The following is a 19,671-nucleotide window of genomic DNA, read 5'->3' as shown; positions in this document are numbered from 1 at the left end:
AAATGAAAAATGAAACGCAAAATAACGGAAGTGACATCTTGTGTTGCGGGATCGAACCTGCAAGGCTGTGCTTTGTACAGCTCATTTGTTGCAGCCAAAATAACGGCTCCGTCTTCATCACAATGTGTTCCGCGCCGAAGGTGACGGCCGCGTCGCGCTGACGTGAGGTTCGACCCTTTCGTGAGGTCGGCTCTTGGCCAGTCACTCGGTAAAAAGGAGCTTTTCCTTTCTGAACGATGAAGGAGCGTCAGAAGAGTCGGCTCGGCTCTATTCCGTCCAAATTATTTATTTTGTAAACTTGTAAACCAGTCCCATTCAATATGAATTACTCCAAACGCATTGGTCTTCTTTTTTCTTTTTGCCTTGGACTTTAATTCAGTCGTCGGTAATTCTTTTCAGTTTGCAAGTTCACTCACCACTCCGAGCGGCTCCCCGCTCCCCAAAGATTTGTTCGCTACGAATGAATCGTTTGTGAGCGGTGCGTCACTGACTATTAGTCCGCCATAATAATAAGCTCAGCTCTGCATGATTCCTGCGTTTTTCGGGTCTACCAGGACGGTGGTATTGTGCCGTGGGATTGTTTCTTTGTAAAAAGTGTGCAAAACACCGACTGATTGATATGATTCTTTTCGGTTGCGGAACCAAAAGTGAATGAACCGTTCTGCCGATGGAAGGTTTGGAAGTAAACGTACAGTATGCTGCTCGTGGGTATGAGGGTCACTTTTTGGTAAACACACTTGCATTGTCAGGAATTACAACCAGCCTACACACACACACACACACACACACACACACGCGCACACGTGCACACGCGCACACACGCACACACACACACACACACACACACACACACAGACAGACACACCTTTTCAGCTCGTGCCGCAGCGTTTTGAAGCTGCGTTGCTGCTCCCGGGGGCCTCCCTGCCGTCAGTCTCCCCAGGGGTCTCTGGTGCGAAGGTCCCGGAGCCCCACTGGAATGAAGGGAGCACAAACACGACATTATCATCTTACTGTCATCACACTGCCACCGGGACTTATTCGAATCTGGAAAGAATTTGGGGGGTTTCACAGCCTCCTTTTGCTCCTGTGTATTTTTTTCAGAGGAACTCTTTTCCTCAAATCTTAGCTTTGGCGTCACTTTTCTCTGTCGTTGCGGCTCAGTAGTAGAAATTGCTGTGTGCCTGCAACAGCCTCCCAGTAGAGCAGGAGGACGAGGAGGAGGAGGAGGAGGAGGATGAGAGGTGGGGGAAAGCTCCCAGCGCCCCCCCCCCCCCCCTCCCGAGCTGCAGGGGAGTCAGTAAATCCTGTCGCCGTGTCTGTCTGTCTGTCTGTCTGTCACGCCGCAGCTGCTGCCGAGCATCACCTCCAACAGCCTTTACTGTCCCCCAGCACCTGACACCCCACGTGACCTCCCCCGTCCATCCGTCCTCTCCTCCCCTCCTGTCCCCGGACTGAACCTTAAAAAAAACACACCCCATCAAATCAGTCACTGCGGCGGGCGGATGGATGAATGGATGGATGGATGGTTATGGGTTGATGGATTGATATGGATGGATATGCATGGATGGGTGGATGGATGGATGGATATGCATGGATGGGTGGGTGGATGGATGGATGGATATGCATGGATGGGTGGATGGATGGATGGATGGATATGCATGGATGGGTGGATGGATGGATATGCATGGATGGGTGGATGGATGGATGGATATAGATGGATATGGATGGATATGGGTGGATGGATGGATATGGATAGATGGATGGATATGGATAGATGGATGGATATGGGTGGATGGATGGATGGATGGATATGCATGGATGGGTGGATGGATGGATGGATGGATATGGGTGGATGGATGGATATGGATGAATGGATGGATGGATATGGGTGGATGGATGCATATGGATGGATGGATGGATGGATGGAAGGATATGCATGGATGGGTGGGTGGATGGATGGATATGCATGGATGGATGGATGGATGGATATAGATGGATATGGATGGATATGGATGGATATGGGTGGATGGATGGATATGGATGGATGGATGGATATGGGTGGATGGATGGATGGATATGCATGGATGGGTGGATGGATGGATGGATGGATGGATATGGATTGATGGACGGATGGATATGCATGGATGGATGGATGGATGGATGGATGGATATGGGTGGATGGATGGATATGGATGAATGGATGGATGGATATGGGTGGATGGATGCATATGGATGGATGGATGGATGGAAGGATATGCATGGATGGGTGGATGGATGGATGGGTGGATATGCATGGATGGGTGGATGGATGGATGGATAGATATGGGTGGATGGATATGGATGGATGGATGGATATGGATGGATGGATGGATGGATGTGGATGGATGGATGGGTGGATGGATGGATATGGATGGGTGGATGGATGTGGATGGATGGATGGATGGATGGATGGATGGATATGGGTGGATGGATGTGGATGGATGGATGGATGGATATGGATGGATGGATATGGGTGGATGGATGGTAGCGGGGCCTGCGGTAATAGAGAGGGATTCGCAGACCAGCGTGGTGCATTGGTCTGCGACGCTTACCCGCCCTCCGTTGTGTTGTGTGGACAGAGGGGCTACTCGGCCAAGCACGAGGTGCGGCAGTTCCACTTCACGTCGTGGCCGGAGCACGGCGTGCCCTTCCACGCCACGGGCCTCCTGGCCTTCATACGCAGGGTCAAGGCCTCCACGCCGCCCGACGCCGGCCCCGTGGTGGTCCACTGCAGGTGAGCGGGGCACGAAAGAAAAACAACACAACTCCGCAACATCTATTATAAACAATACTGTGGAAATATTTCATGTTATGTGTCAAGACGATATTTATGGACAAACATTTTACTCAGTTGTTTACTAAGTGTTAAGTTATTTCTGTGCTTTTTTTGTCACAGTGATTGTTACTAATTATTGCACGGCTCTGTGGAATACTCGATTCTGATTGGTAAGAAATGACATGGTAATCTAATTGTGGCCCTACATAGGAACTACAGTGCATAGTTCAAATTACGGGGGGCATTAATAAGTGGGGGGTCTGACCTACCTAATTAAGACTTGAGGCCCCCTAAAAATGTAAAAACAACATGTCAGGGGGGTCGAAATTTATAAACGCTGACCTGTTATCCTCAACGAAGAATTTTGGAATACGATTTCAGACAACCCTAAAGTGGACCGGACCATTACGCTGAGCATCGCACTCCATGGCTCAGATCAGAGCCATGTTTTTTTCCAAACAAAGCAATTTTAGAAAGTGTGTTTTTATTTTACTCTGTTTTCTAATTGAATGGAAAAAAAAAAAAGCCGCTCGTGTGAAAAAAGTTGATCCCCACAGCGGGGGACTTGGAGGCGTGTTCAATTTCGCATAAATAACAGTAAAAATGCCGCATTATTGAATACATCTTTGAGTACAATGTGTTATTTCATTTAATATGCATCCATGTAATAAACGGGATGATAATAAATAATACATAAACAAGATCAAGGGTGAAACAAAATCACCCTGGCGAGGGTTAATTGTGATGGTGACCATCTGGTTGTACATTATCCCGTCATATAGTGATGTTTACCTGATATGTTCGTGATATATTTTGTGTTTCGGTGCTGCGATGAGGTATTACTTCTATTCTTGCCTGCAGCTGCCGTGCACATCACCATTATGCTAAGTGCTTTGTTGTGCGGTTTAACCGCAGAGTTCTGTTGGATTAATTTTTTTTTCCCCAAAGCAAACATTATAGCCATTGCACGTCTTATCATTCCAATTGCGTCAAGCGTTTTATTGACATAATTTTTTTTTTTGCCAAGTTAAGCGCTTGTTGATATAATCCTCTGAGATGGTAACAACAGATGTCATTGTTGCGTTGGCAGCGCGGGGGCGGGCCGCACCGGCTGCTACATCGTGCTGGACGTCATGTTGGACATGGCGGAGTGCGAGGGCGTGGTGGACATCTACAACTGCGTCAAGACGCTCTGCTCGCGACGCATCAACATGATCCAGACGGAGGTCGGGTTCCCCGTTCGCACGGAATAAAAAGCACACACGGCGAGGCTCCCACTATGTCACACTGCCGCCGGGGGTAGCCACACACACACACACACACACACACACACACACACACACACACACACACACACACAGCGGGCATAGCGCCGGTGTGTGTGTTATTTTTTTTGGGGGGGGGGGGGACGATCCACACGTGTTTACCGTGACCCAACAAGGCATCGCCATCCACAAAACATTTTCCATTAGCGGACGTCTTCTCACTTTGCCGCGGGGAGGAAATGTCTTTTTGTAATTTCGGTTCGCCTCCTGTGGTGACGGTTGGAGTAGACGTGGCAACATTTAATTTTCCTGTCACCACTGCCCTTCACTCATTCTACTGGCAAAGTTTCAAGGATTGCAGCTTTTTGCCCATTTCTTTATAATAATTATATTCATAATAATAATAATAATATTAATAAATAATGCACTCTATATAGTGCTCTTTAAGACTTAAGTCACAAAGTGCTTCACAAAAAAAAACAACTAACATAACTCTAGGCCAAACATTAAAAAAAAAAAACTTAAAAAAGAAAATTGTCGACATTAAATAAAAGCAAGAACACATGTCAAAACTACTCATAATATATCTTTAAAAAAAAATAGCAGTCGCATAAAAAAAAAAAGGCGAGATGTGTAAATGCCGATTGAAACAAATGGCTTTTTAGGAGTTAAACTTTTCTCGCTCTTGTCATTCATGAGTCCAGTGAGTGAGGGGAATGGATGATGCCCTGTAAAGGTCAAGGCAGCAGCTCCGCAGATAACGCTCGAATTGTGTCTTAATATTCTGCCGAGGAAAGTGATATTTTCCAGATATGGCGACGATTTGCATATGCATTCCCTATTATGTTAATGAAATATTGACTCAGCTGCATACTGCAGTTGGCGTTATTTGCCGGTGCCAAGTCTTTGTTGGCTCATAATTATGTATTTATTATTTCCACTGGCTCTTTGATACAGATTTAAACCGTGTGGCACATGTTTAATTCATCATGAGGCGTGTTAAAAACATACATTGTCCGTTGTTCACCTTGCTGATTATTAGTCCATATGTACACACACGCGCTCCTTGCTATCTGACTTGTGTTCTTTTTTTTTATCGCCTCTCTGCAGGAGCAGTACATCTTTATCCACGATGCCATTTTGGAGGCTTGTCTGTGTGGAGAGACGGCCATCTTGGTGAACGAATTCGCCATCACCTACAAAGAGATGCTGCGAATAGACTCCCAGAGCAATTCCTCACAGCTACGCGAAGAGTTCCAGGTCGGTCAAACACATTGTTCCTAGATCCACGGAGGGGCTTTAATGCAGCGGCAGTGGTCAGTCAAGTTGGATTGTTCTGCCCTTTACAGTTTGTGTCATCAGCTGAAGAACAGTGGTGTGAAAAATATCACTTGGATATTTTAGTTTTCCTGTGACTAATTAAGTGGTTCAAGAGGAACAGATGGATGGGTAGATGAGTCGATGGATAGATGGATATTTGGATAGATGGATATATGGGTTTATGGGTAGACAGATAGATGGATCTATAGGTTGATGGGTAGATGGATATATAGGGAGATGGATATATAGATAGATGGATAGATGGGTAGACGGATAGATAAATAGATGGGTAGATGGATATATAGGGAGATGGATAGATGGGTAGACGGATAGATGGATCTATAGGTTGATGGGTAGATGGATATATAGGGAGATGGATATATAGATAGATGGATAGATGGGTAGACGGATAGATAAATAGATGGGTAGATGGATAGATGGGTAGATGGGTAGATGAATATATATGTAGATGGATAGATGGTTGGATGGATATATAGGTAGATGGATAGATGGGTAGATGGATATATAGGGAGATGAAAAGGTGGGTTGATGGGTAAATGGATAGATGGGTTGATGGATAGAGGGGTAGATGGGTAGAGGGGTAGATGGGCAGATGGATGATGGGTTAATGGGTTGATGGATAGATGGATACTTAACAACATGGTGGATAAATGCCACAAAAGTGCATCCTCAGAAATGACCACAGAGTGGAATCTGCCCGTCTGTGATTAAAGCGTCGACAGCAACGACACGTCGCACACTTCACAAAGCATTCGTGGCCGATTTGCAATTTGTAAACGCCGTCTGGAATTAAACGGGAAATAAACGGAAATATCCAAGGCAAGCTTTAATAATAACCCGCCAAAAAAGCCTTCCTTCCATGTGTGACATCTGAACCCGCCCTGGAACGTGAACGTCGTACGAAAAGAGGCGACGTCTCGGCACCAGAAGACGTCCCTGTTTGAATTTGGGCGACGGACTAATTACATCAACTCCCCGAGTGGTGGAAAGGAATAAAAAATAAAAATACTTGGTTCTGACATTTCAAAGTAAACACGAGGATTATGGGGGGGGGGGGGAAATCCTACTGATGAATTCAAGTGAGTGTGTTTGTGTCTGATGGTGTTTTATTTCACTTTGAACACACGTCATTGTCATTGAAGTTCCCCCCGCGTGGTTTGTGGGAATGTGGTCTGTGAACATTTTATTAGATGTTGATGAGGAGTTTAGAGCAGCAGCTGTGTTCCCCACACGCGCCTCCCTCCTGGCTGATCAACTCGCCGCTGCATCGATTCGGAGCTTTTGCATTTCAAAGTAACGGCGCGGCGAGCCCCGCGCATCTCCTTTGATTCCACATTATGTATTTTTGTTATACTCTCCGTGTGAATTACGCCGGATTCATTACCTGGGTGATTTATCGCCGGGGTTTCCGGGAGAAAAAAAATGGGAGGCGGCGGCGGCGGCACTCCGGTTACAAGCGGTTTCGCTCATCGCGGACGAAAAAGACGTCGCCTTTGATCTTGGAAACCCATCCGTCTGACATTGCTCCTAAAAAACCTTCCTGCGCCGCAGCATCCGCGCTGGCCCTGACGCTGACGGTTTCCTCCAGCGCCCGAGAGGGACCACCGCTCCGCGATGCACAGATCTATTATTTATGCCGTGTATGAATTACCACTCAAAAATCCCTGCATTGTCTGGGTGCGCCAGCGTAAACATGATGTTAATCAAACATAATTGATTCGCAAATATTTAGTTTTGAGTTTGGGGGGCGGGCGGATCGTTTCCCTTTATTGAGACGCCGGCATAATGAAGCATTTATTGCTTTTGCTTAATCAGCCCGTTGCCGTGGTGTTCAGTGGCGTTATAAAATCATTAGAGCTACGCGAGCGATTTAAAGTTTGTCTCTTTTTGGAGATACAGCTCTTCAAGAGCGCCCGAGTAAAAGGATTTGTGCCTGTTTGCCCGGCCGCAGTTACTTAGTCGCGAACGAACAACTTGCTGGGGTGGCTCCTGGCTCCCCGAGCAATTTGAGCGATTTGTTTCGCCGCGAACGAATCGCTTGCGAGCCTCGCCGCCGCCTAATCCGCGCGCCCGGGTGGCTCCGCGCTCACCGAGTGCCCTTGCTTTTCCCGCCGCCCGCGCCCTCCAGACGCTCAACTCGGTGACGCCCCACCTGGACGTGGAGGAGTGCAGCATCGCCCTGCTGCCCAGGAACCGCGAGAAGAACCGCAGCATGGACGTGCTGCCGCCGGACCGCGCCCTGGCCTTCCTGGTCACCACCGAGGGCGAGAGCAACAACTACATCAACGCCGCGCTCACCGACAGCTTCCACCGGCCCGCCGCGCTGATCGTCACCCCGCACCCGCTGCCGGGCACCACCGCCGACTTCTGGAGGCTGGTGTTCGACTACGGCTGCACGGCCGTGGTGATGCTCAACCAGCTCAACCAGTCCAACTCCGCCTGGGTGAGACTCTCTGCCCTTTTTTTATGTTTCCTCCCTCTCGCCCTCGACTTCCCTCGTCTAACTTTCTTTTCTGAATTTCCATTGTGTTTGAGATTAGTTCCTTCGCGCCACATTGCGGGGGCTTTGATCTCTGATCACATTGATCTCAAGGCACAGCCCGATAACACCGCCTCCCGCCCCCCCAGGCCCGCTCCCCTGTTTCAAGGCAGAGCCGGGGATAATAGGCCGGCTTTACCCTCCAGCCGTGTCTCAAGGTCCTCTTTTGTTGGTTTACCGCATTCTCCTTATGAGCCTCTTTCGGTCTCCCAGCGTTACAATCCCTGACCTTCTTTCGCAGTGCATAAGGAACCATCCCTTATTTGGATTTTTTTATTGGGACGATGATGCCTGTACCTGTGGTAAATGAAAAAAAAAAAAGAAAATTCTCCTGAAAGAACAATTCAAATATTCCAAAAAAAAAAGCATACTCGGATGTTTTTTGTTTGTTTTCCCACGTTTAGCCACCTGCCCTCCAAGGACTGCCGTGTTCATGTTCGTGTTCCGTGAACATCTGGGTGTTCTATATAATTTTTTTTTTCCCGCGGTCGCCTTGCCGTTTTGGTATTAACAGTTGGGTTCAATTGCCTCGTGTGAGCTTTCTTTTCTAAGTTTGTCGTCTGCCCTAGCGTAACCCCTCTCCTCGTTTGGAAGGCTTGAGGCTCATAACGCTCTCACGTATCTTTCCCTCCATGTTGGTGTTGTTCCCTTATGCAACAACACCACCACCACTGCCACCACCACCGCCGCCGCTGCTGCTGCAGTGTGATAATCCCTCCTTCCCTCCGCCCTCATCTTTCCATGCAAACCACACACAGACACAAACACGCACACGCACACGCACACACACACACAAACACACACACACACACACACACACACACACACACACTTTCCCGCTTGACTTAATTTCATCATCCATAAAACAAACGTCGCCTCGGAGAAGATTGTTTGAACCGCGGCTCTCGTCCGTGACCGCGCAGGACTTCCTGGTGTTACAAATTGTTGTGTGCGGTCGAAGTCTTTAAGTTTATCGCGTTTATCTACGCCCTACGGATGACGGATACCTGTTTACCCGCCTGCCACTTTCCCGCCGCGGCTCCGCTGATCCCTCATCTGTTCCCTTCTCTCCCCCACGCCTGCAGCCCTGCGTCCAGTACTGGCCCGAGCCCGGCCTGCAGCAGTACGGACCCATGGAGGTGGAGTTTCTGTCCATGTCGGCGGACGAGGACGTCGTCACGCGCCTGTTCAGGGTGAAGAACGTGACGCGGGTAGGTCCCCGCGCTCAGAGAAGAATGGCTTCTAGTTTTTATTCGTGGATGTTGTATTTGACATTTTTTGTTTTTCTTTTACGTACACGATTTGCAAAAAGCCGTCTTTGCTCGAAAAAAGAACTTGCTTGTCACATTTGCCCCGATACCATTACTGATAGAATTTGCTTTTCCTCAAGCTGAAGATAATTCTTTTGCGTAAGCCTCCCATGTACAATTAATCAAAAAAACACAATCGATTGATTGAATTACAGACTAACTCCTCACCTGGATAAGCACTTTTAGCCTTGAGGATGCACGGACAATTTGAAGAGACTGATTTCCGTCCCTCTTGACAGTTCTTCTGTCCTTCATTTGACTTTTTGGCCTGTTAAAGCGGCAATGTCCCCTCGGTGTGGAAAACATGAGAGAAGCCCATTGACACGCCTGCAACACGGGCGGTTAAATCTTCCGCTCTCTTCTTGTTATCACCTGCTGCAGGTCTGCTCCACCCAGGGTGGTGTCACCACATCGGGGGGGGGGGGGGGGGGGGGGGGGACTCGTATCCTAAGGCAGGCCATATTTTTACCACTGTAGTGTTGTTCTCTCAGGCGCCGCAGTACACGTCGTCGTCCCCCCCCTCTCATTTGTTCATAAACCATGTCGCACATTTAAATGAGGCATCTGACGTGTAGAAAATTAGGCAGAACTGGTGAAATGGGTTGCAGCAGAAAGCGAAATGAGATCGCTGACAGCTCTGTCAGCGAGCGGAGGGGATGTCGCTGTGTGCTCTCTCCAGATGAAATAGACGCTCCCTTTCTCCTCCCGCCATAAAGGCGCTTGCTCACGGCAGTCACACTCTGCTTTCTGCAAATGTAAACTTCATTCGCGTAATTGTCTATGTATATGCGGATATGGCTTCAATCGGGCTTTTGCAAAGAGCGGCTGGCAGCCGATTAGGAATCTACATATGTCCAGACCCCGGTCCCCGCTGTCAGGATGAAGCACCGCGGCCCATCTCCTCCCCCCAATGTGACAAATGAAGATTCTTCTTCCTCCTCCTCCTCCTCCTCGTTCACGTCCTCACCTCAGCGAATCCGCCGCCCCCGTCATTCCCCTCCTCTGCCTCCCTTTTTTCCGCGAGAAATCAACTCTTTGAGAAAGCTAATGAAGATTTTCCACGTCCCGCTCTCTTTCACATTGGTATTCATGTTTCCTTTAGTGTGCACGAAGGGGAATGGGGTGTGAGATGAAACCCGCATCGTAAGCATATGCGATAGGGGACGCTCTCAGAGTAGTAAAAGTCACTATATTGTGTAAATCCCACCTCCACCGAGGCAATTCCTCCATGCATCATTGGTGTCTTCCCTCAGCCCAATTTGGGTGACTTACAGTGCTCCCCCGCTCCTTAAGTGTTAGCTAGGATTGTACAAGGACGAAGACCAGGAAAAACAGATCCCTCCTCTCCGCTCGGCTCGGGTCCCAGTCAGACCAGTGAAGCCATAAATCTCAGGCCCTCAGTGCTGAGCGAGCATGGCTGAGACAGTCGGCCCCAGACGGCCCGGGGAGCCGCGGCGGCAGCAGAAAAATTCGCAAACTCCTGCACGGGAAAGTCACACGGAGATAAATGCACGCGCGCGCGCACGCACACTCGCATACACACACACACACACACACACACACACAGGCGACGGCTCGGCGGCTGACGCCGACTCAGGTTCCGTGTGTTTCACGTCTGGTGTTGCACTTGCAGCTCCAGGAGGGCCAGCTGGTGGTGTGTCAGTTCCAGTTCCTGCGCTGGTCGGCGTATCGCGACGTCCCCGACTCCAAGAAGGCGTTCCTCAACCTGCTGGCACAAGTGCACAAGTGGCAGAGGGAATGCGGGGAAGGTCGCACAGTTGTCCACTGCCTGTGAGTATAACGCCTAAACAAGACATCCCATTCAGTTCCCAAAAGTTCTCGCCACGGAGTGTTGGTGAATGCCATAGCTCCTCCCACTTCAAGCCAAAAGTGACTTTGGATGACAAAAATGTTAAAGATCCCATATTGCATCTGGCCGGTCATAACTGAAGATATTGACTTTTTTTTCTCACATGAATTTATTGCAACAGCTTTCTCTCCTTTGTTGTGTTGTATTGACAAATTCTTGCCTTGGGGGTTTTGACCACTTAACTCAAAATTAAAGCGAAGCTTGAAGTGGAAGTCACATCATTACAAGCGGTTATCTGCAGAGGCAGCTTGTACGCGTCTTGCTACTATACACAACGGAGGGCATTTATTTTTGCTCCGTAAAGAGGTGCAATACAACTAAAGAAAGCAAAAAACTCTGCTGCTCAACCAACATTCAAAGGTTCTGAAGTCACCTTTGAATGTTGGTTGAGCAGCAGAGTTTTTTGGTTGAGCAGCAGAGCCGGGCAGGTCTTTTCAGTGGATGTTGTCCTTACTGGTTTGGGTGTCCGTCCGTCCAGCTGTAGGTTGGACAGTCCAGACTTGAAACACCATCTCCTTCTTTTGGGAGCATCCCTTTCAAAGACTAGGATGTATTAGTTCCCCTGATGACTTGCGATCCAAATGATTGGCTCTAAGCGGTGTCAATGAAAAATCTTAAATTTGTCATTGGTCAAGTCCCAGAGCCTTTCCGCGTGCGGTGAGAGCAGCGGAGGCGACGTGAGACGGACGGCAAGCCCGTAATGCCGAAGCGAAAGATTCCATCCAGAAGGATCTTAGGAGGATGGATTCATCACAGGAAGCACGTTTGGGGGTAATTCTCGGCCTTTATTCTGGTGAAGCCCACCGTGTGTAATCCTATTTGGGGCTTACGGCAGCCACCAATCCATTGGCTGCATTCCAGAATCTATCACCTAGGGACAACTCTCAATCGCTTGTTTTGTATGGTTTTTCGGAAAGGAACTCCGGCTACATCTTTGGCTCCGTACAGGCCTGGTACCTTGGATCCAGATTCAGATACATCCAGATTGGGGTGAAATCCAGTTTAGACCGGGCCTCAGAGGGTGTCTTAACATGCGTCTTGGTTCACCGTTCGGATTGCGTTTCCTCTGCTCAATATCCAAATCACCACTTATTCCGTAAGTAGTAGTGTCATTATGGGGGCGTGCAAGAAGTCAAGACCAAGCAAGAAAAGTGCTTGGGACATTCCGGGGTGAACAATGGCGACAAATCCTGCGTTCAATCGGTGCATCCTCGACGCGTCTAGGGTGCGTTCACGCCTGGGTTTAGCGTCGCCCTTTTGGGCCTTTGACAGATTTGTCAGTGCCGTCCCAAAAGGATGTGGAAACACACAAATCAAATTATACTCTGTGGCCTTTAAAGCCGACAGTTACGCTAAGACTCTAACCAACCTGGTTGCTAAAACAGGATTTGTGCTCACCCCGGTTTGTCCTTCACGTGCTTTGTAGCGTGGCCTCGCGAAAGTGTTTCAGAGCACAGTGTCTTGAACCGCATTCTTGTGTTATTTGGCCTCATGCAACGTGATATGTGGTAATTTGAAGTTGCGGGCTTTGCTGCAACTCCTTTCTAGCCACCCCACCCCCACCACCCCAAAGCAGAGCACCGCTGGTGAATATGAATGGGCCATCGAGCTCATTTCCAACCCATCACACGCGCTTTCCCCCACCAAAACCATCCAAAAGCACATCACTCAGTGCTGTCACACAGCGTTACCCACGACAACCGGGAAAGAGAGATTATGGAGATGAAATCAATTATAGCTTAATACAGAATGTTGGTTCTCCCAACAGTAAATCCTGGACTGCTGAGGCACTGACGTGGATTGATTATTTTAATATAGCCTTGGATTGGCCACTCAGGCTCCGGTGCCCACCCTCCCGGGGGCTGTCTCGGGGGAGAGGAGGCGGATTGTCCTCTGGTCGTTCAATGATATTGCGTTTCGTTTAAGAAAACCAGGGCAAACGTCACACCATGCAGCTACAGTACATCAGTCGGTTTTTTTTTCCCTCCCCACAAGATTTTCTCAAGGAATGTTTTTGTTTTTCAACAACGATCTATTGTGTATCATATGTCCGGTGTTTTCCGATGAGGAGGAAGGAAACAAACAACGCTATCACATTACACATTTTTCGGCGGCGCTGATGCTGATTTCACCGAAATGGCTGTGGAAGACATTCGGTCACGTTCGGTCGGTTAATTTCTCCTTTTTAGATGGAAGCTCATGCAAAAACAACCACATTTGCCCAAATATTTGAAACGGTCGGATTTTGTTCCATGCGCGGCAAGTGCACGCCAGCCTTTTTTAAATGGGATGCACATTAATCAACCTAAAAAATGCATTAAACTTGTGTAATCAATCAGCGAAAGTGCACTGAATTCCGGCAAAAATAGCTGTGGTTGGTGTCAGTGCTGGAGAAACCTGCATCAAGGGTCATATGAGAAGCTGTAATTGCTGTTGTCTTGTATCATCTGATTCGTCTGGGCCTGACGTTGACAAAGACAACAATTCATTACCTGTGCACAACAAAGAAAATGAAATTTTCTGAAAGATGTGAGCTAGATTGCGTTGAAATCTTCATACAAACATTGGGCGTTGAATGTTCTACTAAATTTCAGGCCGTGCGAATGACTGGAGATCATTGAATGAGCATTTGTATCGGTATCAGACCCAGTATCGCATGTGCTTTAACTATAACACAGCCCTTTAAGTGTAAATTCTCAGATTCTGAACCTATATATAAATAGACAATTGACCAAACCCCTGATGTTTACCAACGCAGACGACAGATGGTTACAATGGGATTGAATGTGGACTTTGCATTCTGCATCTGGACCGGAGCATCTGGCATTTAAGCATCAGATGACTCACCGGTCTGTGAATCCTAGTCCTAATACTTCTGAGCAATAGCCTATTTTAGCCTTAAGGTAACTTTGACTTTTAGCATTGATAAAACCCAAACCTCTTGATCAGAAAAACAAAAAAAAAAAAAAAAAAAGGAAACACCCTATTTTCATGCACAGCATTCGGGCCTGGCTCGGCTCCGGCGTTATTAACGCCCGCTCGCTCCCACAGTAACGGCGGCGGTCGCAGCGGGACGTTCTGCGCCTCCACCATCCTGCTGGAGATGATCCAGTACCAGAACATGGTGGACATCTTCTACGCCGTCAAGACGCTACGCAACTCCAAACCCAACATGGTGGAGTCTCTGGTGAGAAAACCCGACACCGAATCTCATACAGTAGTTATATGCGCCCTTCGGGAACATTCTGAAGTGGGTTGCAGTGGTTGAGACACAGTCTCTTTATGTGAATCTACAATTTAAGCTTGTACCTAAAAGGCCACCTCCAGTGTTTTTGCTGTTTTGAGCCGTTTTTAGGCTGCAATACACGAGTCCATCATCAATGCCAATGCGTTTTCGACAAATAACAAATTTTAGTCCACGCCGTACTTTCCAAAAGAGGCATGATTATTCTTTTCTCTACACCTATTCTGCCTCCGGGGCCAACGAGAGGTCAAGTCCATTCAGTGAAAATCGGCAAAACTATTTTTTCTTTTTAAACGTTCGCTTCGCCCCCTCCGTGGATTGGTTTCGGTTGCCATGGTGTTGCCATTGTTTGATTCTTAGTGACCGCGCGCGCCCGTCTCTCTCCTGCCTTGGCGGGAAATTGACCAGGAGCGCCGGACCCGAGCTGGAGGCGGCCTTTAAAAAGAAAAACAATCGCGGCGACCTGGTTTGCTTGAGTTTAATTTGGGTTTTTCACAGAAGCACAGCAGACCGTGCAAATTAATAATTGGAGGTTCACATATCGACCATTTGGCCGTAACCAGCCGCCACAGCCAGGGAAGCGGCCGTGTGAAGCGTCTCTGTGTTGTCTTCTCTCCCCCCCCCAGGAGCAGTACCGCTTCTGCTACGACCTCATCCTGGAGTACTTGGACTGCTTCGAAGGGAGATAGCAACATGCTTTGACGGTCGCAGCTCAGCCTCACCACCGGGTGGGGGGCTCGCTCTCACCCGGGGGGAGGGGGAGGCTCGATCGGCCCATCCACCTTCTCGATTTGGACCTACGGATTTTCAGCTCGGAGGCGGGGGGGCGTCGGAAAGAAAAGAGGAAAGCGGTCGAGATTTCGAGCTTTTATCCTTTAATGTACAGCCGTGATTTCACTCTTCTCGTCTGTGGTGTTTATCTCCCCCCCCCCCCCCCCCCCCCTTCGTTTTTTTGATATTTTTGTGCTCTTGTTGGCTCCTCCTTCGCCGTGGGACGATAAAAAAAAAAAGCTCTTTTGTGCTAAGTGTTTCTGTAGCAATAAAGGAGTATTCAAATCCCAGGCTTCGCGGGACCTGTCCACGCTGAAGAGGAAGAGGCAGAAGGAGGCGAGGTAGGGTCGCCTCGGCTGTGTTTCACTGTTTTGGTCAGAGGGGATTTCCAGCCGCAGCAGCATTTTTACCGCGCGCGGAAAACGTCATTGTTTCGCTCCTCGAGGGCGCCCCAGCGGCGGTTCGCTGTTGTCCCGAAAGGACTTCTCTACCATACCATAAACTGCCTTACCCCACCCCGAAAGATCCGACCCCACCCCCCCCAAAAAAAACCAGATCGGGACCGGGCCGGTTTTAACGTAACCAACCTCCGACGTTAAGACGGACGGACGAAGGAAAGAGAGGTACGTCCGTCGGAAAACTCAAGTGTTTGTCCGTCTCCTGTGACGGCGGGCCGCGTGGGCCGGTGTGTAGGGGGGGCCCGCCGGGGGCCAAACTGTTGTCTCGGTGCCAATCCCACAGACCGACTTGAATCCTCTAGTTCCTTTGTTTTCCGCCGCCTAATGTCGACACGTGCGCCCCGACCCGCGTGTCTTTTGCGCGAGCCGGACGGGACGCCGCCGGAGCAGGGGTAACTGTGTCTGAACGAGGTTGTTACGGCGCGTTGAAGAGCGGTGATTTCTCCCGGCGCGGTGACGTGTCCAGGCCGGTGCTGCGTTCCGTGTTGAGAGACGCGGTTTCAACGGTGCTCAGGCTTGAACTCACTTTGTACTCACCTGCCAGGAAGCATGGCCTCTCGTCAGGATCGGGTCGGAGCTGTCTGCAGTAAGTTGAGCATGTTTTTATTTTCTTTTTCAATGAAGCTCATCATCGGCTGGGCGGAACAAGATCGACGATGTGACATCAACGGCATATGTTGTCCCCAGTGGCATTAACTAAAGGCAAAAAAAATAACAATAGTAATAATAAGAAACAAAGGGGAAGCCTAATTAAAACAGGCGTTAGCAGTGAGCGGCGAGGACAGGAGAGCCTGTGACAAATATTTCCCCCCCTCACAGATCCATCCTTTCCCCGTCGGTGACTTTGTTAAGCAAAGCGCACACTCTAACGAGCCTTATTCGCCACACAGCGACCGGAGTCTGAAACACAAAAAGGCGAAAGTGCATTCGAGACGCGACGGTAAGCTGTCACGGAAAGAAACTTCAACTTGAACAAACTCTGACCCGATCAGATCCTTTCACTTTGCTTTAGTGACTTTATGTCAGTATATACAGTATATATAGTGGGTTATTATATACCATGCAGGGCACTCTGCAGAGGTCCGGTGTTTTCTTTTTTTTTTGTTAGAAATCACTCCAAACGGTAACTAACACCCCACTAAATGAACCCCACCTCAAACACCTGCTAGAGAACCAGGTTGAGGGCTGGACACGGCAGCTACTTTAATTCTGTCTCCGGTTTGCAGAACACAATCTGCTCCTGGGGGGAGGGGGGAGCACAAGATGAAGCGTATAATTCTTTCATCGGGGTCCCGTGTTTTGGAAGCGTGTGCGTTTTTTCGTTTTTTTGGGGAGAAGGGTACAGGGAGAGGTAGCAGCAGTGCAGTCAAGTGCAGTTTGGCCAGTTTTCTGTCACTGAAGCGCTGGACTCAAACAGGAAGTGCCTGAACACTTGTTTCTCAAGGGCGGAGGAATATGTAGATATATATATATATATAGATGTATATTACTGTTATGTGAATACTATGTGAATAATATACTATATGTTTGCCCAGAGTAAAAACGTACAGTAAGTAAAACACAAAGTAACCACTAAAGTTGAATGTGTTGTAAATGACAAATTTCGTGAGTTTCATGCCGGATTTGATGCAAGAACCACCGAGCGAGGAAGCCTCTGCGATAATCCATTTCAGCCGCGATCGAACCTGATCCCTGACGCCTTGACGCCGCCGCAATTCACCAGCCCCCACCCCATTCCGATTAAAGCCACATGATGCGCGCGGGTCAGCGATTGGGATCTCGCAAGAAAAAATAAAATAATAATAAATAAATAAATAAATAAAAATGGCAAATCTTAATTCCCAGATTTGATAATTCCATCTGGGAACTTCACACCAGGCTGAGTAACGACCGGGCGAAACTATTTTTTTTTTTGTTTTTTTTTTTCGTTTTTTTTCTTCTGTCGTCGTTGTCGCCGTCGTCGTCGTTGTCGTCGTTGTCACCGGTTGACGCGTGCGCAGTCAGCGTCCCTCGGGAAAACGAATTCAACACGTGGAATTCCCGCTTCGCGACGAGAGGATCGTGCGGCTCGGACGGGGGATCGGCTTTAACAAATGGAACGGAACAAGACCCCCCCCCCCCCGAAGTGGATTCGACGGAACCACCGTCTGCACCCCCCCCCCCCACACACACACACACTACTCCCCTGGATTTTCACCTGTTTTTTTTGTTTGTTTGGTTTTTGGTTTTTTTTGTTTGTTGGTTTTTTTTTGTTTTTTCTTAAAATATATATTATTGAGAATCCACGCTCTGTGTATTTCACCATCGCCCCCCCCCCTCCCACCCGAAAACTCACATTCCAAAGCTTTTCTTACCGCTGCAAGGCCTCCGTTGTCTTTCTCTCTGAGTGTTTCTGTACGATATTGACGCCGTTGAATACAAACTGCTGTGTTTTTGAACATTGTACTCGTGAGCTCGAGATGTGTATTTAAAGGGGGGGTTGGGGGGTTGGGGTGGGGGTGTGTCGGGGGATTTTTTTTTTTTTTTTGGCTTGTTCTGAAGAATGACAATGATTAACAATAAAAGATATGTGCAAGGGAAATGACCAGTGTTTATGAGGTGTTTTTCCATGAGTGTTATTTCAGTGTGTTGGTTTTTTTTCTTTATTTTTTCCTATTCCACCGATCGTTCTCCCTGGAATGCAAAAATGAGAGAATGCGCTTGGACGTGGCGGTGGACCTCCTCTCCAGGAGGCCCCTGACCCTCAGGTGGGTTCCCCCCGCCCCGGGGATGTGGCCCGAGCGGCAGATCACGTCGCCTCGGACGGCATCGACAACTTGATCTCTCCCCGGCTCCTAATCGCTTCCACTGCACTATTCCTTTCTCTTTCTCCCACCTCACTGGTCCCTCTCTCGCCCCCTGTTGGGCCCTCCGTCAACGCCATCCCCCCCCCCCCCCCTCGCTCTCTCCCTCCGTACCCGGCTCCTTCAGCCCCTCCGCTGGAATCCACTTTCCCGCCTCCCACTCTGTTCAGAGTCGCGCCGCAGCTCCTCCCACAGTGGGAGCGAGCTGAATAATGGAGTGGTCTGAAACCGATCTGGTGTTTTTGCTGAAACAAGGCAGACTAATTAGACTACAAGACGTTCACTTCGTTTCCTTGGTGAGGGAAGCCCGCCGGGCGGATGCGGATCCGGAGTCGCGCCAGACATTGATTGGCGGTAAAACATGGCGCCTCGCGTCGGATACACCCGTGCCGTGTGTGTACACGTAAGTGGAGGCTGTTCTTTCCATGTCAGATTTTTGATTTTTTTTCTTCATTTTTTTCCTTGTCCATTCATTTGAATAAGGAGCAGGAATGATTTATATATTCAGCCTGACACAGATAAGAGGGTATTTTTTTTTTTTTTGTTTTTTTTTTTGAAGGCGACTCATTTGCAGGAGTCCCGTCTCATCTCGCATGTCTTTTCTTAGGGGTTTTTTTTTTTTTTCTCCAATTTCCTTTGTGGAGAGCTATTATAACCTTGAACCTTTCAGGCAGAATCCCATCATCCCCCGCTATCACTTTACTAATATTTAACTGGTGGTTTATATTTCCAGGTAATTGGAATCTTATCATTTAATTCCGATCCCGTAATGAGCCTCCTCTGCTCGATGGCTTATCTTGCGGCGAAGATCCGTTTGGATCCTCTCTTTCTCTCTTCCACCATCACTTCTGTTCCATTCACTATTCCGAGAGACTTCTATGGATTTTTATTACGGAGGGGGTGCAAGCCTATGTTGTTTATATTGTTTAGTTTATTCTGTTTCATATATCTTTAGTATTGTAATACCCTTTTTCCGCTGCACAAATTACCCGGGTTCAACCGCTAACATCAGGCTTTTCTCGTTTGTGGGAAAGGTTACACCCAGGTTTCAGTCGCGGGACAGATGACTCTGCAACAGTCACAGGTTTTTATCGGCTCCAGCTCCGATCAGCTATGATGGAAACATTCGCCCATTTACCAGCGTGCTGCGACTCATTGAAGTTCTGGACTTTGGTGCCTAAATAGACAGCAATATCCGTGTGTCATTCCATCATT

At 48.5% G+C, this 19,671-nt stretch overlaps 1 protein-coding gene across 2 annotated transcripts in view; it reads left to right on the top strand.

Moving 5' to 3' along the window:
• Positions 1-15,087, top strand: part of ptprub (protein tyrosine phosphatase receptor type Ub) — a gene marked incomplete at its 5' end in the record, with an annotated part of 145,161 nt that extends 130,074 nt beyond the window's left edge. For both annotated transcript variants that reach the window (XM_080004954.1, XM_080004955.1), the window contains 8 exons: positions 2,619-2,773; positions 3,906-4,041; positions 5,191-5,340; positions 7,550-7,864; positions 9,046-9,171; positions 10,904-11,061; positions 14,192-14,327; positions 15,011-15,087. In XM_080004954.1, coding sequence (XP_079861080.1) covers positions 2,619-2,773; positions 3,906-4,041; positions 5,191-5,340; positions 7,550-7,864; positions 9,046-9,171; positions 10,904-11,061; positions 14,192-14,327; positions 15,011-15,073 — 1,239 coding nt within the window. In that variant the 3' untranslated portion in view covers positions 15,074-15,087. The remainder of the gene's footprint in view (positions 1-2,618; positions 2,774-3,905; positions 4,042-5,190; positions 5,341-7,549; positions 7,865-9,045; positions 9,172-10,903; positions 11,062-14,191; positions 14,328-15,010) is intronic.
• Positions 15,088-19,671: the final 4,584 nt, after the last annotated feature.

The sequence above is a fragment of the Zeus faber genome (genome assembly GCF_960531495.2).
Source record: "Zeus faber genome assembly, chromosome: 8".
NCBI classification, from domain to species: Eukaryota; Metazoa; Chordata; class Actinopteri; order Zeiformes; family Zeidae; genus Zeus; species Zeus faber.
Note: the sequence above shows the minus strand (reverse complement) of the source record. Positions and strands in the feature narration are given on the sequence as shown.